The 22,331-nt window shown below is 40.2% G+C and overlaps 1 protein-coding gene across 4 annotated transcripts in view; it reads left to right on the forward strand.

Moving 5' to 3' along the window:
- Nucleotides 1–21,307, forward strand: part of APC (APC regulator of WNT signaling pathway) — a 191,089-nt gene extending 169,782 nt beyond the window's left edge. For all 4 annotated transcript variants that reach the window (XM_084627702.1, XM_084627701.1, XM_084627704.1 and 1 more), the window contains 4 exons: nt 4,737–4,814; nt 8,166–8,282; nt 12,554–12,768; nt 13,890–21,307. In XM_084627702.1, coding sequence (XP_084483828.1) covers nt 4,737–4,814; nt 8,166–8,282; nt 12,554–12,768; nt 13,890–20,463 — 6,984 coding nt within the window. In that variant the 3' untranslated portion in view covers nt 20,464–21,307. The remainder of the gene's footprint in view (nt 1–4,736; nt 4,815–8,165; nt 8,283–12,553; nt 12,769–13,889) is intronic.
- The last annotated feature ends 1,024 nt before the right edge of the window (nt 21,308–22,331 follow it).

A 22,331-nucleotide genomic window follows, 5' to 3' on the forward strand; every position in this document is an offset into this window, starting at 1 on the left:
TTCTAACCGCCCTGGTGTCTGGCTGCACGTAACCAGCAGCCAGGCGATTTGCCTCAACCTCCCACCCCACCATAAACGTCTCCCCCTTACTCTCACAGATATTGTGGAGCACACCTCAAGCAGTAATAACAGTGGGAATATTGGTTTCGCTGAGGTCTAAGCGAGTCAGTAAACTGCGCCAGCGCGCCTTTAAACATCCAAATGCACATTCTACCACCATTCTGCACTTGCTCAGCCTGTAGTTGAACAGCTCCTGACTACTGTCCAGGCTGCCTGTGTACGGCTTCATGAGCCATGGCACTAAGGGGTAGGCTGGGTCCCCAAGGATACATAGAGGCATTTCAACATCCCCAACAGTTATTTTCTGGTCTGGGAATAAAGTCCCTTCCTGCAGCTTTTGAAACAGACCAGAGTTCCTGAAGATGCGAGCGTCATGCACCTTTCCCAGCCATCCCACGTTGATGTTGGTGAAACGTCCCTGGTGATCCACCAGAGCTTGCAGCACTATCGAAAAGTACCCCTTGCAGTTTATGTACTCGGCGGCTTGGTGCTCCGGTGCCAAGATAGGGATATGGGTTCCGTCTGTGGCCCCACCACAGTTAGGGAATCCCATTGCAGCAAAACCATCCACTATGACCTGCACATTTCCCAGGGTCACTACCCTTGATATCAGCAGATCTTTGATTGCGTGGGCTACTTGCATCACAGCAGCCCCAACAGTAGATTTGCCCACTCCAAATTGATTCCCAACTGACCGGTAGCTGTCTGGTGTTGCAAGCTTCCACAGGGCTATCGCCACTCGCTTCTCAACTGTGAGGGCTGCTCTCATCTTGGTATTCATGTGCCTCAGGGCAGGGGAAAGCAAGTCACAAAGTTCCATGAAAGTGCCCTTACGCATGCGAAAGTTTCGCAGCCACTGGGAATCGTCCCAGACCTGCAACACTATGCGGTCCCACCAGTCTGTGCTTGTTTCCCGAGCCCAGAATCGGCGTTCCACAGCATGAACCTGCCCCATTAGCACCATGATGCATGCATTGGCAGGGCCCATGCTTTCAGAGAAATCTGTGTCCATGTCCTGATCACTCACGTGACCGCGCTGACGTCGCCTCCTTGCCCGGTATCGCTTTGCCCGGTTCTGGTGCTGCATATACTGCTGGATAATGCGTGTGGTGTTTAATGTGCTCCTAATTGCCAAAGTGAGCTGAGCAGCCTCCATGCTTGCCTTGGTATGGCGTCCGCACAGAAAAAAGGCGCAGAACGATTGTCTGCCGTTGCTCTGACGGAGGGAGGGGCGACTAACGACACGGCTTACAGGGTTGGCTTCAGGGAGCTAAAATCAACAAAGGGGGTGTCTTTACATCAAGGAGTATTTCAGGCAGGACTTCACAGAGGGTTCCAGTAAGAAATGGGCACCTAAGTTATTGTTCTTATTGGAACGAGGAGGTTAGCCTAGCCTCTGATTGATACATGGCTAGATTTACCTCGCTGCACCTTCTCTGTGAGTGACTGCAGTGTGACCCAGAGGAATGAGTCCCCTAGACAGGGGAGGAGGCAAATGAGTACAAAACAAATCTGGTCTATTTCTTGTTTTGATCCACTCCATCGATCTTTTACATCTTTGGCTGGCAGCAGACAGTGCAGAAGGACTGTATGCCATCCACATCTCATGGCTGCTCGGCAGAAGATGGTACAGTACGACTGCTAGCCATCCTCATCTCTTGCCTGCCCGGCAGAAGATGGTACAGTACAACTGCTAGCAATCCGTATCGCCTGCCTGCTCACCATAAGATGGTTCAATAGGACTGACTGCCCGACTAAAGAGAATGACCTGGTCAAGTCACTCCAAATTTAGTCCCTGCGCCCATGTCTGTCCAGGCGCTCCCAGCCGATGTGGCCAGGAGCACCTCGGACATGACGATGACGGCTACCAGTCGTACTGTACCGTCTGCTGCCACAAGGCAAGGGGTTGCTGCTACTGTGTAGCAGTGCCGTACCATGTCTGCCAGCACCCAGGAGACATAGGGTGACGGTTACCTGAGCGGGCTCCATGCTTGCCGTGGTATGGCGTCTGCACAGGTAACTCAGGAAAAAAGCCGCAAAACGATTGTCTGCCCTTGCTTTCATGGAGGGAGGGAGGGAATGGGGGCCTGACGATATGTACCCAGAACCACCTGCGACAATGTTTTAGCCCCATCAGGCATTGGGATCTCAACCCAGAATTCCAATGGGCAGCGGAGACTGCGGGAACTGTGGGATAGCTACCACAGTGCAATGCTCCGGAAGTCGACTCTAGCCTCGGTACTGTGGAAGCACTCCGCCGAGTTAATGCACATAATGCACTTAGAGCATTTTCTGTGGGGACACACTCACTCGAATATATAAAACCGATTTCTAAAAAACCGACTTCTATAAATTCGACCTTATTCCATAGTGTAGACATACCCTATGTGAACAGGGCTTCCCTTGCATTGGCTTACAATGCTTAATTTACATGTGAACCGAAGCAGACAAGTGAATATACATCCTTTGTGTGGAAGAAACCTGTTTGTCAATCCTGCCTTGATTCAGAGTTTAGGAACGTATTTTCATTATGCATATATAACTTTTTACATAGTATCTGTACATACATTTAATTGCAATATTAATGATCAGTATGATCCTGGCTTCCATTTAACTCGTACATGACATCATTTGTGGGTAAATACCATTAAAGCAGTATGCTGAGTTTGTCAGGCCTGGTAGGAGTTACTGTTACAGAACACATGCATCTGACGAAGTGGGTATTCACCCACGAAAGCTTATGCTCCAATATGTCTGTTAGCCTATACGGTGCCACAGGACTCTTTGCCACTGTTACAGAACAGCCTTGGCCCTGAGGGGTTCTTAGGGTTACAACATGCCCTCAGTAAAGAGGGCAACTACTTTACTAGTGGGCATGTGTATTTGCTTCTGATAAAGCCTCAGGACAAATGGGTCCCTTTTTATTAAAGGCTTTGCTATCCTACCTGTCAAATTTAAAATCTGTCTGTCTTACTGAAATGTGTAAAACAAACAAAAACAAAACTAAACCGTGAAAATGTGCCTTGCTGTGTTAAGCCAGATTGTGTTTTAATTATAACAGCTTTTATATTACCTATAATATTTTTAAGAATATTTTTCATTATGTGAATTAAATAAACCATTAAACAAAAAGAAAAATAATTGGAAAATCTCCTTAGATTGTGAGCTTCTTGAAGGATGGAAAATCATTCTTAAGTGTTTGAAAAGTATGTAGAACGTAGGGAGTGCTAATTCAAAGAAAAAATGGAAATCTATCATGTGACTCACTTTCAAGTGATACAAACCCTTATTAATTTCTAGCCTCAGAATTTTGCAAGATATTATATTGGACTTTAAAATAACTTCATTTTGATAACCATCTTGCGGTTTTCCTCTTGCTTCATATTCGACATGGTTGCTAGTGGGACCTATTTCAAGAAGAGATAGAACTATACACAAATGCTTTATATAATCTGAAAACTTTCAATCCCAGTTTTCAAATAGAATAATGTATTAATCCCTAACACAAGTGAAGTGGTTTATGAAATGTTCGCTATTAAAATCATTTGAACAGTAAATGCAGTAATTTCAGTGTTACTGATCTTACAGCATAGACCCAGATGCTGAGTGTTGTAATGCAAGAGTTATCCAGCCAAGGAATAGTGAAGTTCTGAACTGAATTATATTTTTGTTTGTGGAAATGAAGATTATTTTATTTATTAATATTTGAGTCATTTATAAAACGACATTACATTGTCTTGGCACGTGTAGATATGTATCTTATTACAAAATTATATTGTACATAAACCATATACTGTATTGTTATAAATCATTACCTTTTCCCATAGGGATGGGGGGAGGGCACTAAGTGTTTTCCAGGGGAAAGACTCTCAGGAGGATAGGAAGAAAAGGAAAGCTGGAGGTGGGATGTAATTCAATTATTAATCCCTGTGTATATCATTCTTGACTATCCTGTAAGTATAGGATTTCCATGTTTATATGAAAACATCTAAATTATTACAGTATTGAGATTGTATTGTTTTCCTGTGCAAGGTATATTATTATTTTTATTCTTGTTTCTGTTTTAAGAAATGTATATTGTTCTCCTGCTTCTTGGCATATTAGATTAATTTCTGATGCAAGTTGCATAATTTTTAGTTACTAGTTTTAAAAAGACATTTCTTCCCCTCAGACAGGTCAAGATGATCTGCTTCAAAATATTATTTGCTGCAGGAGATGGGGGAGGGAGGAAGTATAATCAGGAGAAAACATACCTATAGGTAGAATTTAAATAGACAATGGGTAATGATACATTGCCAGATCGAGGCAGTAAATAAAATATCCAGTATTTTTTGGGAACACTCTGTGAATGCCTTCAGGACTAGTAAACTCTTCCAGGTCTCATCTGAGACCTGTTATCAGGGAGGGAGAACTTGGATCCCTGATTAGGATAGCTCTGCCATTTGCAGATCTCCCCAGAATAGAAGCTGACAGTATAGTGCTTTACAAAACTTTTTAGTGGTTTATGATGTGGATCAAATGTCTACTGCTGGAACACTGAGATAATTAAGCTGTTTTGGAACCCAGATCGACACAGGTGAATAGTTTAATATATTAAGCCTCTGCACCATCAAGTTGCCTAATCTTTCTTTTAATAGACTCTCTTTTTCTTTTTTCTTTCTTTTTTTTGGTAACAGGCTACATTGTGTTCTATGAAGGGCTGCATGAGAGCGCTTGTTGCCCAATTAAAATCTGAAAGTGAAGACTTGCAGCAGGTAATTTTTCATTGAGAAGAAGAAGTTGCCCCACCTTTGATCCTTTCATTGTGACCTGCTATATCTTCCATCATATTATATTGAACTCTTCATCCCTGCTCTGATTTCCGTCTTACATTTCCTCCCAATCCTCCTCAATGGTCTCTACATTTCCTCCTTTCATGCTTTATTTCATTAAGGTTTCTCATGCCCTGTTCACCAAGAGCCCTCTCTCTTTCCCTTCAAAAACACTTTTCTTTCTATCCTCAGTTGTTGTTCTGTGTTTTGTTTAGTTGTCTTGTCTGTGTTAAATTAGATGCTTTTTGGTTCAGGGATGTGTGTCTGTCTTCTATAAAGTGCTATGTACATCTTTGTTACAATATAAAAGCCTCATAATCATGGACTAAATTCTGGTTTCTGGCAAAACTGCATGCAGTACAAGTGATATAAAGGTCACCTTTATGCTTCTGATCTTGGGGCCATTGAATAGAAGTCTGATTTCCTGGGATAAGTTAGAGCTGCCTAAGTGCTTGTTTAGCTGGCTGCTAAGGAACTGAAATTGCAGCTGGGGATCAGTGCAATATAGGGGACAGCATGGTCAGGTCTCCTGTCCTCTTAGACTTCCCCTATGCCAACAGCAAGTGAATGGTGGTATAGAGGCCTCCACTCCAAAGAATAAATCCCCCTTGCACTGGACTGGGTGATTATCCGAGCATCAGATATGCAGGCTCTGTGGCCAGAACCAGCTACCAATTTGTTACGAAGTCGCCATGCTGCACCAAAGTATCTAGCCTAATGTTTTTTACCAGATAAAGAAACAAATTTAGTTAATACAAGTTTTTTAAATAACTCTTTTAAAGCAAGTGGTACAAGTGATCCTGGGCATTAGACCAGTAAGCCTTATTTCAGTACCATGAAAACTGTTGGATAATTAAAAATAGAATTATAAACCACCTAGATGAAATATGATAGGAACAAATGAGCATGACCTTTAGAAGGGAAAATTCTATTTATCTGCTGTTTTGTTGATACACTTGAAGAATTATAAGGAGAAAGAAGTTCTGGTAGATAGAATTAATTTAGACTGTTAAGAAACCTTTGACAAAGTTCCTTACAAGCTATTACTATTAAAGAAACTAAGTAATTGTAGATGAGAAAGTGGCTGAGACAATAAAGGGTAACAATAAGATGTCCCCTGATTTTATTTTAAGACAGGGGATCAGATGCCAATGTCTGCAGATAACACAGAAATATTTAGGTTAGTCAAGACTAGAGCAGACTGTGAGGATATTCAGAAGTAGCTAACAAAAGTAAGAATGGGCAGCATGATGAAATTCTGTATTGACAAATGCATTGGAAGAAATATTTTAAAATCTTCATACACTTTTAGGTTTTTAATTAACTGAAGCCATTCAGGGCAGAGGGAAAGTGCTGGACACACTGTGGGGACTTCTCAGTACACAGCAATGGTTAAAAGACCAAACAAAATTTTAGAAGATAGAAAATAATATTGAAACTATTAAAATGCCCTCACCTAATATACTAAATTTATCTTTGGTCAGCCTATGGGAGAGGATAAAATTGCAGAAATATAAGGTGACCAGAGATGGGTGAGGAAAATCCTTAGAGGTCTAGAAAGACTTCAGTAGAAAGAGAAACTGAAAAGACAGGGACTATTCAGTTTAGAAAGGAGACTGGTGAGAGGACATGAGAGAGGTATAATAAAATAATGAATGGTATAAAGAAGATAAATTAGGCACTCCTATTTACCCTAATAGAAGAACAAGAGAACAGTCAATGAAACTGAAAAATAACAAATTAAAAACTGCACATAATTACCTCTAGGATTTGTTGTCATAAAATATCACTGAGGCCAAGAACTTTGCAAGACTCAAAAATGGATTACACACACATGGATAAAAAGAACATCCTTGTGCTTCCTCCTTTTCCTTCTTACTACCTGGGCACAAGTAGGGAGGCACTGAGAACACGAGAGGCAGCCTCTGGCAACTGGATGGAGCAGTTACATCACAAATCCTGCTTAGCTCTTGCATTTGTGGGAAGGAGCATGCTCAGTTGCTTTGTGGGGATGGTGCATGTACAATTTAGTCACACAGGAGTTGTGAGGGGATGGAGCATACTCTGCGAGAATGGTGCATGCGCAGCCTGGTCAGCACTAGGAGCTGTGAAAGGTTCAAGCATGCTCAAAGAGGATGGAATCTTCAGAGATTTTAGCTGATACTCAGTAGAGACTCATTCGAGTTTGTGTGAACTGTGATTTTTCAAAGGTTTATAACTTGGCCACAGTCAAATGAATTTTCACATGGACAGCAAAAAGGCACATCTCTGTCACATAGGCCATCCCTAGCCAAATTTCAGGTCCCCTGCACTAAAGCATGGGGACTTTTTCCCCCGAAGAATAGTTCACCAGAATTTTTTTTAACATTGAAAAACGTTATTTTCCCTACTCTTATTCTCAATAATAGCTGTACCATTTTGGCTGAACCCACCCCAAGAATTTCAACCTGAGGCAGACACCCATCATGGAAAATTTGAGACCAAACAGTGTTTTGAAAGTTAAAAGTAACTGAAAATAGGGTCTTAAACTGGGAAATGTTGGGCAACCATAATAGGCAGTGCTACTAGCCCTGCTTACAATAAGGGATATAAATTATCATGCTTCAGGGCATAACTATGTATTAATTGATAGGGTTAGTTTGTTCCATAATTGTCCACTATGGGGTGGTTTTGGGTTTTTTTTGGCATGTTTCTCTGAAGCATCTGGTACAAGCTGGTCTCAGAGATAGGATGCTGAACTAGATGGATTGTTGGTCTAATATTGTATGCCCATTCGTAGTTTGGGGATATTATATTAAAATGTAGTATTTTTCACTTCTAGAACTTTGCATCAGAAGACCTCAAAGAGCTGTATAAACATTAATAAATTTAGCTACACTACAGCTATATGAGGTAGAGAAATATTATCCTGTTTTTACAAATGGAGAAACTGAAGAAAAGGGAATTTAAGCATATCAGTGAGGTTACACAAGAAGGCTATAAAGAGGCAAGAATAGAACTAAGGTCTTGAGTCCCAGTCTAATTTCTCAACCGCTAGACTATCCTTCCCCACAAAATACACACACACACACACACACACAGATATCACACACACAGATATCAAGCTTGGTATTTGCATGTGAGCCTAAGACAGACATCAAAACAAAAGCAAACCTAAGGTACAGCCTTGGAGAAAGTGCAATTATTAATGGAATACATACTTGTTCTTGGCATCCAGAGGTTATTAATGGAGTGATGATAATCTAGTAAAGAATTAAATATATCGATACATTATTTTCCTTTTACATTTTGCAGGTTATTGCAAGTGTTTTGAGGAATTTGTCCTGGCGAGCAGATGTAAACAGTAAAAAGACTTTGCGTGAAGTTGGAAGTGTGAAAGCATTGATGGAATGTGCTTTGGAAGTTAAAAAGGTAAAGGTTTTAAAGGACTATTGTGTGATATATTTTCAAGAAACTGTATGAATGTTTCCTATTCTTTTGTAAGCAACAGAAAAAGTATTGCTACTCTTTTTGACCAAAGTGGATATCCAATATTTGGAGTATTGCGGGTTGTTTCCATTAGGAGGAAGAATTGATGATAGAGTGAGTTACTACTTTGGTGCAATCCTGATTATTTACAAAAAATGTACACAAATTTCTGTTTCCCTAAACACAGTTAGAATCAAACTGGAAGCAGTTTGTTTGCTCATGTTTCTAAGTCTCTCTCAAGCAAGCACCATTGCCCAAAAAGCTCCCTCTCTTCACTTTCTCTCAGGACCATGTTTTCAGTTCTTCTCTTGCTGTCTACTTGGAGTATTTGGCTGCTTCTCTCTGCCTGCTCTCTGGATGCTTTTGGGGACTTCTGATCACAGGCACACGCACCTCCATCAAATGATACTCAGCAAAACCCCTCCAACTGCATAGCTCAGTTTTCAACCAGCTTTGCTTGTAGTTTGTGTTTTTGGTGACGATCGTTTCAGCTATATTATTCCAAAAAGGAGCTTAGCTGTTTCCTACATTTATCCTGAATGAAGGGTGACTGTCGTGCCTGCTGGCTTCAACAAAGTTTCAGCCAGCCTCCATCAAAATAGTATGATATTTCTTACTTCTCAGTTAAGAAAGACAAGCTAAAATAAACATTTGCTATTCCCTTAAAATTACTACCCTGTGTGCTTTACCACTACTACTAAAATATGGCATGAATACTGTATATTTATAAGTTAATTGTAATTTAGACTTTAAATCACCAGAAGGAGATATTGTCGTGTTAAAAACATCACTGGTCAGATACAAATAATTGTTAATTTTCTGTCAGGACTACCATTACTATTTAAAAGATAGAGGGAAGGCTAGTTTGTTGAATTTTAGATTACTTATGCTGAATTACAAATTCATCTCTGTATACTTTAGAGTAAGGATGTAAGGAGCAAATGCTGTCTAAAAGAGTCTCATCCAGTGGTTCTCTGCCTTTTCCATTCCAGGACCTTGTCAAGACCCCCTCCCATTTTACAATGTGGGAAGGGCAGGGTGGTTGCGACCCCTGACATCTGTTCAGAACCATGCTGGGAGTTTTGACCCCTGGGGTTGAGAATCCATGCATATCTTGCCCTTGAAGAGAAAATCATTCAGAGCAAGCTGATGCTGATCAGAGGCTTATTTGTTAAGGGAAATCTTTGTCTTCTCTGAGATCAAACAAGTGATCCAAAACTTTGCTACCATGAAAGCCGTATTGGGGAAGAGGAACTGCTGATCTTGAGTGCTCATTTCCTCACATAAAATAGTGAAATGTGTGCATTGTTGGGCTTACCTTTAATTAAGTTCACAGCTTTTACAGCCTCATAAAGTACAATTTTCATTTCTTCTGGCAATCTTCTGTGCCTTCAAAGCTTCATGATTATTTACATAGTGTCCAAATGGCTTGTGGTGGAATAGATAGGATTTTAATCATTAGTCTATGCATGTGTTTTCCTGTCATATCTCAGAAACCTTCAGTGCAAATAACAAAAAAGCAAAGCCAATTCAACCCAGTTGTGAGAACTAACTGTAGGAAGGCTTCAAACACTTTTCTTCCCATATCTCGTGTACTGAGTTGGACAGAAAAACAGGAAGTACTCATGTAGGAATCCTTTCTACTCATGCTGGACAAATATTAAAAATTGGGCAGAAGAAGATACATTGGTAGTTTCTTCTAGTTGTATTAAGTACAGGGTCTCCTAAATTTTCAGAATGGCGATTCCCAAATATTTGCAGCCATGTCATGAATAGACAATAGCTGACTAGATCATTGGAGAAGGGAGTTGCTTTGACTAACTGGCAGCAACTGATCCCACAAACACAAAGTACAGTCACTGCTTCCCTACTTGCGAGGCTTGGCAGCTTTCACTATTTAGTGATTCCAAGTAAGATGACCAGCAGACTTTTTTTAGTGGTGTTGCTGTTTAATAAGTCTTCTGATTTCTCTGAAGAATTCAATGGATGTAAAGATAGTAGGGCTGTCAAGCAATTAAAAAAGTTAATTGCGATTAATGGCACTGTTGAACAATAATAGAATACCATTTATTTAAATATTTTGCACGCTTGCTACATTTTCAAATATATTGATTTCAAGTACAACACAGAATATAAAGTGTACACTGTTCACTTTATATTTATTTTTGATTACAAGCATTCACTGTAAAAAAACAAAAGAAATAGTATTTTTCAATTCACGTAATACAAATACTGTAATGCAGTCTCTTTATCATGAAAGTTGAACTTACAAATGTAGAATTATGTGCAAAAAAACTGCATTCAAAAATAAAACAAGGTAAAATTTTAGAACCTGCAAATCCACTCAGTCCTACTTCTTGTTCAGCCAATTGCTCAGACAGATAAGTTTGTTTACATTTGCAGGAGATAATGCTGCCTGCTTCTTGTTTACAATGTCACCTGAAAGTGAGAACAGGCATTCCCATGGCACTGTTGTAGCCAGCATCACAAGATATTTACGTGCCAGATAAGGTAAAGATTCATATGTCCCTTCGTGCTTCAACCACCATTCCAGTGGACATGCGTCCATGCTGATGACGGGTTCTGCTCGAGAACAATCTAAAGCAGTGAAGACCAACACATATTCATTTTCATCCTCTGAGTCAGATGTCACCAGCAGAAGGTTGATTTTCTTTTTTGGTGGTTTGAGTCCTGTAGTTTCCGCATCGGAGTGTTGCTCTTTTAAGACTTCTGAAAGCATGCTCCACACCTCCTCCCTCTCAGATTTTGGAAGACACTTCAGATCCTTAAACCATGAGTTGAGTGCCGTAGCTATCTTTAGAAATCTCACATTGGTAGTTTCTTTGCGTTTTGTCAAATCTGCAGTGAAAGTGTTCTTAAAATGAACAACATGTGCTGGGTCATCATCCGAGACTGCTACAACATGAAATATATGGCAGAATGCAGGTAAAACAGAGCAGGAGAGATACAATTCTCCCCCAAGGAGTTCAGTCACTAATTTAATTAACACATTATTTTTTTAATGAGCGTCATCAGCATGGAAGCACTTCCAGTGGCCGAAGCATGAAGAGGCATATGAATCTTTAGCACATCTGGCATGTAAATACCTTGTGCCATGTGAACGCTTGTTCTCATTTTCAGGTGACATTGTGATAAAGAAGTGGGCAGCATTATCTCCTATATATGTAAATAAACTTGTTTCTCTTAATGATTGGCTGAACAAGCAATAGGACTGAGTGGAGTTGTAGGCTCTAAAGTTTTACATTGTTTTCTTTTGAGTGCAGTTATGTAACAAAAAAGCCTACATTTGTAAGTTGTGCTTTCATGATTAAGAGATTGCACTACAGTACTTATATGAGGTGAATTGAAAAATACTATTTCTTTTGTTTCATTTTTACAGTGTAAATATTTGTAATAAAAAAAAAATATAAAGTGAGCCCTGTACACTTTGTATTCTGTGTTGTAATTGAAATCGATATATTTGAAAATAGAAAAACATCCTAAGATATTTAATAAATTTCAATTGGTATTCTATTGTTTAACAGTTAATTGTGATTGAGAGCCCTACCAGAATCCTTTGCCAGCTACTTCAACAACTCTTTTGAAGAACTGTGGTAGAGGACCAACATTCTGGTGCATATTTTGGTCTGAATCTGTTTGACAAAAAAGTTAGATTGCTAGCAGCGGACCAACAGAAGAAGGTGAAAAAGAGAAGGTAGTTGCAACTTCTCAGCTCCCTGGCTCCATGTAACAGTGCAGGCAGTATGCACTGTAATCAAATTAATTCCCTTTTTTAGTGAAAAGCTGGAGACATAGAGGTAGCTTCAGGAAGACAGAAAGCAAAACATTGGGTGCACCTGAATGTAGCTAAAGGATGAATTCCATGACAAAAATTCCAAATTTTGTAGCAAATTGGAAAAATGCCAGATTCCATAGCTACTGAATTACATAATTCACGGGCCTTAATTGAGATCAGTGAGGCAGTTCACACCTCTTAGAGCTGTTGTTTCAGGCTATCTGCAGATTCAGGCAGGCATCACTGAATCGGTTTATGTTTTGTTCACATTTTCAAGGTTATCTTTGCAACCATTAGAGTTAGAAAATGGGAGAAAGATGGCGACCTCCCTGAAACCTGTTTGTGAATCTCCCAGAGGCTCATGGCCAACATATTGAAAACCCCTGGTCTAATTTTGTCATTTTCACTCTTGTCATAGGAATCCACCCTTAAAAGTGTATTGAGTGCCTTATGGAATTTGTCAGCTCATTGCACTGAGAATAAAGCTGATATATGTTCTGTGGATGGTGCTCTGGCCTTTTTAGTTGGCACATTGACTTACCGAAGCCAAACAAATACTTTAGCCATCATTGAAAGTGGAGGAGGAATACTACGGAATGTTTCTAGCTTGATTGCTACAAATGAGGATCACAGGTAAATGCACCATCTGATTTTACAAGAAACAAGCATCATGTTTTTCTGAAAATCTGAAATCTGTAGCAGAAATTTATTTACAAGAGAATTCACAAAGAAGTGTTCTCATGTGACTATATATACCAAATAAGTATCGTAATCAAGGTTGATTTTATTTTTAAAGGCTTTGGTGAGGAAAACCATCCATTTAGATAGTAATAGTCTATGAAAAGGTAAATGCAGTATCCAGAGGTGAAAGTAAGCCGCTCCAGTCCGGTATGGTATACCAATAAGAAAGTGGCCGCTGGTACACAGCTTACCGTACCAGCAGGGCTGCTGATGCAAGGGCGTGGGTGGCAAAAAGGGGCAGCTGCCCCGGGGCCCGGCAATTTAAAGGGCTTGGGGCTCTGGCCGCTGCCGGGAGCCCCGAGCCTTTTAAATCATTGGGCCCTGGGGCAGCTGCCCCTTTTGCCTCCCCTGCCCCACTAGCATCAGCGGCCCTGCCAGTATGGTCGGCTGTGTACCAGTGGCCACTTTCTTATTGGTACACCATACCATGCCAGCAGCTAAAGCCCCGGGCCCTGTAAATCACCGCCAGAGCCCCAGGCGGCGTAGGCCGCACAGCACTGAAGGGCTGGCTGGAGGAGTCTGGCCCCAGCCCCGGCCTTTCTGCTCGAGGCTCTTGCCCCTTCCAGGGGCCCAGAGCCGCCACCCCCACACACCTTGCCCAGGACCCCTGCCACCCTGCATACTGGTAAGTCCTTTAAGTTACTTTCATCCCTGGCAGTATCAGTTTTGCTTGTTAAATGCTGAATAGTAACATTAGTGTCTCCTGCAAAGATAGGTTTTCATCCATCTGGTCAGTCAGAGGAAACGACTGGGAAAAGACTGACATAGAAGAAGGTGGTAGGGGAGGGGGAAAAAAACCAATGAAGTGATAACTGCTTTAAGAAATTGCTTGATAATCAGACTGTAATTTAGGAAAAGTAACACACTTTTGTGCTGCAGAAATCATATTAATTATCTTGATTAAGGACAAAATTTGGCTACAGCCTTGATAGGTTTTTGTTTGTCTTGTTGAAATGCTACTTATTGATTTTTTTTCTTTTTTCTTTTTTTTGCTTTCAATTTCTTAATTCCAGGCAAATCTTGAGAGAGAACAGCTGCTTACAAACGTTGTTACAGCATTTGAAGTCACACAGCTTGACAATAGTCAGTAATGCATGTGGGACCCTGTGGAACCTCTCTGCACGAAATGCAAAGGACCAGGAAGCATTGTGGGACATGGGAGCAGTTAGCATGCTCAAAAACCTCATTCATTCAAAGCACAAAATGATAGCTATGGGCAGTGCTGCAGCTTTAAGGAATCTGATGGCAAATAGGCCTGCAAAGTATAAGGATGCCAATATTATGTCTCCAGGCTCAAGCTTACCCTCTCTTCATGTTAGAAAGCAAAAGGCACTGGAAGCAGAGTTAGATGCTCAGCATTTGTCTGAGACTTTTGACAACATTGATAATTTAAGCCCCAAAACATCTCACCGTAATAAGCAGAGACATAAGCAAAATCTGTATAGCGAATATGTTTTGGATTCTAGTCGACATGATGATGGAATTTGCAGGACCGAGAGTTTTAATACAAGTAACGTGACTGTACTTTCACCATATTTAAATACTACAGTGTTGCCTGGCTCCTCTTCCTCCAATAGAGGAAATATAGAAAACTCTCGATCTGAAAAGGACAGAAGTGTGGACAGAGAGAGAACAATGGGATTAGGCAACTATCACCCAGCTACAGAAAATGCTGGGAACGCCTCTAAGCGAATAGGAATGCAGATCTCTACTGCTGCAGCTCAGATTGCCAAAGTAATGGAAGAAGTAACGAATATGCATATTCCACAAGAAGACAGAAGTTCTGGATCCACAGCTGAAATGCACTGCTTGACAGAAGACAGGAATGCATTAAGAAGAACATCCACTGCCCATGCCCATTCAAACACTTATAACTTTCCTAAACCCGAGAATTCAAACAGGGCATGTCCTGTGCCTTATGCAAAAATGGAATATACGAGAGCTTCAAATGACAGCTTAAATAGCGTCAGTAGTAGTGATGGCTATGGTAAAAGAGGTCAAATGAAACCTTCCATTGAGTCTTACTCTGAAGATGATGAAAGTAAATTTTGCAGTTATGGACAATATCCAGCTGATTTAGCTCACAAGATACATAGCGCAAATCATATGGATGACAATGATGGAGAACTGGACACTCCAATCAATTACAGTCTTAAATATTCAGATGAACAGTTGAATTCTGGAAGGCAAAGCCCCTCACAGAATGAAAGATGGGCAAGACCTAAACATATAATAGAAGATGAAATAAAACAAAATGAACAAAGGCAGTCAAGAAGTCAAAGTACAACCTATCCTGGATATACTGAAGGTGGTGATGATAATCACATGAAATACCAGTCACCTTTTGGCCAGCAAGATCTTTTCAGATCAAGAGGATCCAACAGTTCAGAACAAAACAGAGTAGGCACTACTCATGGGATGAATCAGAAAGTAAACCAGTCCTTGTGCCAGGTTGATGATTACGATGATGATAAGCCAACCAACTACAGTGAGCGTTACTCTGAGGGGGAACAACATGAAGATGAAGAAGACAGACCAACTATTTACAGTATAAAGTACAGTGAAGAGGAGCACCATGTAGATCAACCTATTGATTATAGTCTGAAATACTCAACAGAAGTTCCTTCCTCTTCTCAGAAACCATCTTTTTCTTTTTCAAAGAGTTCGTCAGTACAAAGCACTAAAACTGATCATATCTCATCAAGTAGTGGGAACACATCAACCCCTTCAGCTAGCTCAAAGAGACAGAACCAGCTTCATCCAAGTGCTGCACAGAGAGGGGGTCATGCTCAGAAGCCTGCCTCCTGTAAGAGTCCTTCCATCAACCAGGAAACTATACAGACTTATTGTGTGGAAGATACACCAATATGTTTTTCAAGATGTAGCTCTTTGTCATCTTTGTCCTCGGCTGAAGATGAAATAGGGCGTGATCAAGCCACACGTGTAACAGATGCCAGTAACACACTGCAGATAGCAGAACTGAAAGACAATAGTGTCACTCTGTCAACTGAAGGTGCAGTTAGTGAAGTCCCATCAACATCACAACATATTAGAACAAAATCCAATAGACTTCAGGCTTCTAGTTTATCTCCTTCTGATTCATCTAGACATAAAGCTGTTGAATTTTCTTCAGGTGCCAAATCTCCTTCAAAAAGTGGTGCTCAGACTCCTAAAAGTCCACCAGAACATTACGTACAGGAGACTCCACTCATGTTTAGCAGATGTACTTCTGTAAGTTCCTTGGATAGTTTTGAAAGCCGTTCCATTGCTAGCTCTGTTCAAAGTGAGCCTTGCAGCGGAATGGTAAGTGGTATTATAAGCCCCAGTGATCTTCCAGATAGCCCTGGACAAACAATGCCTCCAAGTAGAAGTAAAACCCCACCCCCTGCTCAAGCAGTTCCAGTAAAGAGAGAAACAGCTAAAGGTAAAGTACCCAATGTTGAAAAGAGAGAGTCTGGTTCTAGACAAGCAGCTGTAAACGCAGCTGTTCAAAGAGTTCAGGTATTGCCAGATGCTGATACATTGTTACATTTTGCTACCGAAAGTACACCAGATGGATTTTCCTGTTCCTCCAGCCTAAGTGCTCTGAGTCTTGATGAACCATTTATTCAGAAAGATGTAGAGTTGAGAATAATGCCTCCTGTTCATGAAAATGAAGCAGAACCTGAACAGCCAGAAGATACAAAGGATAACCAAGAGAAGAAAGCAGAGAAGCCTACTGAAACAGAAAAGGATATACTAGATGATTCTGATGATGATGATATTGAAATATTAGAAGAATGTATCATTTCTGCTATGCCAACAAAATCTTCACGCAAAGCCAAAAAGCTTTCTCAAACAACTGCTTCAAAAATACCTCCTCCTGTAGCCAGGAAGCCAAGCCATTTGCCAGTGTACAAACTCCTCCCTTCCCAAAATAGATTGCAGTCTCAAAAGCATGTTAGTTTTACACCTGGAGATGATATGCCACGTGTGTATTGTGTTGAAGGTACACCAATAAATTTTTCAACAGCTACATCTCTGAGTGATCTCACAATAGAATCACCACCAAATGAGTTGGCCAATGTGGAGAATGTGGGTACAAGGGCAGAATCAGGTGAATTTGAAAAGAGAGATACCATTCCTACCGAAGGTAGAAGTACAGATGATGCTCAAAGAGGGAAAGACTCAACTGTGTCTACCTCAGGATTGGATGATGACAAAACAGAAGAAGGTGACATTCTTGCAGAGTGCATTAACTCTGCTATGCCAAAGGGAAAAAGCCACAAGCCTTTCAGGGTAAAAAAGATAATGGATCAGATTCAACAAGCGTCAGCATCTTCGTCTGTAAGTGGTAAAAACCAACCAGAAGGTGAGAAAAAGAAGCTAACATCTCCAGTAAAGCCTATGCCTCAAAGTAATGAGTACAGAGCCCGCTTAAGAAAAAACACAGAGCCAAGAAGTAATTTTAGTAGTGAAAGAACCTGTTCAGACAACAAAGATACAAAGAAACAGAACTTCAAAAATAACTCGAGAGACTTCAATGATAAACTTCCAAATAATGAGGAACGTGTAAGAGGAAGCTTTGCATTTGATTCCCCTCGTCATTACACACCTATTGAGGGGACTCCTTATTGTTTTTCACGGAATGACTCACTAAGTTCACTAGACTTTGATGATGATGATGTTGACCTTTCTAGGGAGAAGGCTGAATTAAGAAAAGGAAAAGAAACTAAGGAAACAGAAACCAAAGCTTGCACTGATACAGAACAGACTTCAAATCAGCAGTCAACTAGTCGGACACAAGGTCAAAAACATCCAACAGGCAGAAGTCAGCTTAAAACTTTGATGCAGAAGCAAACCCCTTTCCCTCAACCATCCAAAGATATCCCGGACAGAGGCGCAGCTATGGATGAGAAAATGCAGAATTTTGCTATTGAAAATACTCCCGTTTGTTTTTCTCGCAATTCATCTTTGAGTTCGCTCAGTGATATTGATCAAGAAAACAACAACAACAAAGAAAGTGAAACTACAAAACGAACTGAACCTCCTGATTCACAGATAGAATCAAGTAGACCACAGGCCTCTGGTTATGCACCCAAATCATTTCATGTTGAAGATACACCTGTGTGTTTTTCTAGAAACAGTTCTCTTAGTTCTCTTAGTATTGACTCAGAAGATGACCTTTTGCAGGAATGCATTAGTTCTGCCATGCCTAAAAAGAAAAAGCCCTCAAGAGTCAAGAGTGAAAGTGAAAAGAATAGTTCCAGAAACATGGGTGGTATATTGGCAGAAGACCTGACACTAGATTTGAGAGATATAAAGAGGCCTGATTCAGAGCATGGTTTCTCACCTGATTCAGAGAATTTTGATTGGAAAGCTATTCAAGAAGGTGCAAATTCTATAGTTAGCAGCTTACACCAAGCTGCTGCTGCTGCTTCACTGTCTAGACAAGCTTCATCAGACTCTGATTCCATCCTTTCACTAAAATCTGGAATTTCTTTAGGGTCACCGTTTCATCTTACTCCAGACCAAGAAGAAAAACCCTTTACTAGTAATAAAGGTCCGAGAATTATTAAGCCAGGGGAGAAAAGTACATTGGAAACTAAAAAAGTAGAGTCGGAAAATAAAGGAATCAAAGGAGGAAAGAAAGTGTATAAAAGTATGATTACAGGAAAAGTTCGCTCTAATTCAGAAGTTTCAAGCCAGTTGAAGCAGCCCCAGCAAACAAATATGCCTTCAATCTCACGAGGTAGGACAATGATTCACATTCCAGGGGTTCGAAATAGCTCTTCCAGTACAAGTCCAGTTTCAAAAAAAGGGCCCCCACTCAAGAACACAGCCTCCAAAAGTCCCAATGAAGGCCAGAGTTCGACTAGTTCCCCGAGAGGAGCCAAGTCATCAGTGAAATCAGAGCCAAGTCCTATAACCAGGCAGCCATCTCAACAGGGTGGGTCAAGTAAAGGACCTTCTAGGTCAGGATCTAGAGATTCCACTCCTTCTAGACCTCAACAGCAGCCATTAAGCAGACCTCTGCAGTCTCCAGGTCGAAGCTCAATTTCCCCAGGCAGAAACGGTATAAGCCCTCCTAATAAACTGTCTCAACTGCCAAGGACTTCATCTCCCAGTACAGCTTCAACTAAGTCCTCGGGTTCAGGACGAATGTCATACACGTCACCAGGCAGACAGATGAGCCAGCAAAACCTTGCAAAACAAACAGGGTTACCCAAAAGTGCTAGTGGTATTCCCAGAAGTGAGTCTGCCTCAAAAGGTTTGAACCAAATTCTTAGTAGTAGTGGCTCAAACAAAAAGGTTGAACTATCTAGAATGTCATCCACAAAATCCAGTGGAAGTGAATCTGACAGATCAGAGAGACCTGTTCTAGTGCGCCAGTCAACTTTTATTAAAGAAGCTCCAAGTCCAACTCTACGAAGGAAATTAGAAGAGTCAGCTTCATTTGAATCTTTGTCTCCTTCTAGACCCGATTCTCCCACCCGATCCCAAATACAGACCCCAGTTTTAAGTCCATCACTTCCTGATATGTCCTTATCTTCTCATTCAACTGTACAGGCTAGTGGTTGGCGAAAATTACCTCCTAATCTTAACCCTTCTGTAGAATATAATGATGGGAGACCAGCAAAACGTCATGATATAGCTCGCTCTCATTCTGAGAGTCCATCTAGGCTGCCAATCAATAGATCAGGAACATGGAAGCGTGAGCACAGTAAGCATTCTTCATCGCTTCCTCGTGTTAGCACTTGGCGTAGAACTGGAAGTTCTTCCTCAATTCTGTCTGCTTCTTCAGAATCCAGTGAAAAGGCAAAAAGTGAAGATGAAAAGCAACATGGAAGTTCTTTTTCTGGGCACATACAAACTAAAGAAAATCAAGTACCAGCAAAAGGGACGTGGAGAAAGATAAAGGAAAATGAAATTTCTCAGATAATGAGTAATCCTTCTCATAATTCCTCTTCAGATGCTACAAATGGTGCTGATTCAAAAACTTTAATTTACCAGATGGCACCTGCTGTCTCTAAGACTGAGGATGTGTGGGTGAGGATTGAAGACTGCCCTATTAATAATCCTAGATCTGGACGATCACCTACTGGAAATACTCCCCCAGTTATTGACAGTGTTTTAGAGAAGGGGAATGCGAATGGTAAAGATTCTAAAGATATTCAGGGAAAACAAAATGCAGGGAATGGAAATGTTCCTGTTCGCACAATGGGTTTAGAAAATCGCCTGAATTCATTCATTCAGATAGACAGCCCAGATAAGAAGGGAACTGAAACAAAACCTGTGCTGAGTAATCCTGTTCCTGCACCAGAGACCAATGAAAGCATTATTAATGAACGTACACCATTCAGTTCCAGCAGCTCAAGCAAACACAGTTCACCTAGTGGAGCTGTTGCAGCAAGAGTGACTCCTTTCAACTACAATCCAAGTCCACGAAAGAGCAGTGCAGACAACAGTTCTGCTCGACCATCACAGATACCAACACCAGTAAATAACAGCACAAAGAAACGAGATTCAAAGACTGAAAATACAGACTCTAGTGGAACTCAGAGTCCTAAACGTCATTCTGGGTCTTACCTGGTGACTTCTGTTTAAATAAATTAAAAAAAAAACTGATGTATTATTTACAAGTGCTATGTAGAAATTTTGTTTCAAATGAAACTTTAAAAGACTGGGGATTGGGGTTTTTTGTTTGTTTTTGTAAATAGGTTTGATTCCTGTAGAGGGTCCTTGTTCTGGAAGCCATATTTGATAGTATACTTTGTCTTCACTGGTAATATTTTGGAGGGATACCTGATTGATAGTTTGGAATAAAATCGCTACAAGCAAGTATATTTGTACAGTATGTTTTACATGTATTTAATTAGCATCCCATCCCATGATCCTTTAAATATTGCTTGTCTTGAAATAATGAACACTTACAGATAGAGATGATACAATTATATTGCTGTTTCAATCATTTCTAGATTACAAACTGACTAAACTACATCAGGGAAAAATTGGTGGTATTTATGCAAAAAATATACTCCGTTTTGGTATTTGTGAATCCATCTAACCCTATAATTAATCATGTGGCTGTGAAATTCACAGTAATATGGTTTCTGCTGAACAAGCTTTCCCAGCCTGCTTTTTTGCATGAATGGAAATGATGGTTCATTTTCTGAAGTAATGATTAACATTTCTGTGGTCACATAATGTGCATAGATAGCTATGGTGTAACAATTTACACTTTCTTTGTGTTCTGCAAAAAAGGAAATCTGTGTCACTGTAAAACCTTGAACAGAATTATTTTACCTGAACTAGATTTTATCTGAAAGTAGATAGAATTTTTGCTATGCTGTAACTTGTTGTATATTCTGGTATTTGAGGTGAGATGGCTGCTCTTTTATTAATGAGACATGGATGATGTCTCAACAGAAACTAAAATGAACATTTCAGAATAAATTATTACTGTATGTAAATCTTGTTGTGTGTTACTTCTGCACTGCTGAAGAAATCAATATTTCATTTTGAGATGTCACCTTAAAATATGTTGTATAATGCACTTAGACTTAAAGCCTGATCAAGCATGTCTTAGACACGCCTCATGCTCTCTGACTTTTATCCTCCCATTGATCAATGGTTTGTTATAAATGTATGTAAGGATTGCAAGATCAGGCCCTAGGTCTTCTGTACTCTATTTGCAGTTGACAGACTTTCACACATCTCAGGTGCGTAAAAAGACTAAAGGCAGAGTATGTCTAGGAGCCAAGAAGTGTAGTTGTTTCACAACTGCATAGCCTGGAATATTGTGTGTATAACATGGAGATTTTTTTTTTAAAGTATGGTTACTACTTTTCTTTTTTTTTTAATTGGGAAAATATGAAATTGGGAGTCTGACAACTTTTTATTCTGATTTCAAACTTCCATACATTTTGGATTTATTTGAAAAAATTAAGAGGCGGAGGGAATAAGCTCTAGGATATTAAATCTTCAGTGTCATGGTAAAAAATCAGATTTGTTCCTAAACTGTGATATTCAATGCCTGAAGCCTTTTGAAGTGAAATGAGCTTTGGTTTAAAGTAGAGATGCTTATTAAACTGTTTCTGAAGGAAATCCTCAGATAAAATAACAGTAAGTCCTCTGCACAAATGTATCAACATGTTTTTGCACAATTGATCAAACCAGGAGTAGCAAGTCAGCTTTTCTGAAACTTAACTGGTTTTTGTTATTACAAAGTCATCAATCTAACTACTGGTACCAGCATTCACGATCTCCTGACATCAAATGCCTAGGGGTGAGGCACTCATACAAACATGTCAGTTTAACAGCATATGAGAGAATTGTACTGAGTATTTGGCATCCATAGCCGTTGCACTTGATCTAGTGTTGAAATTAATCTATTTTTCTCTTCAATTTTGAATATTTATGACCTGTAGCATTTCAAAACATATGAGTCACTGCAGACAAAGCATTCCCATTAA

Source organism: Lepidochelys olivacea, assembly GCF_965140295.1.
Source record: "Lepidochelys olivacea isolate rLepOli2 genome assembly, chromosome: 5".
In the NCBI taxonomy this organism is placed as follows: Eukaryota; Metazoa; Chordata; order Testudines; family Cheloniidae; genus Lepidochelys; species Lepidochelys olivacea.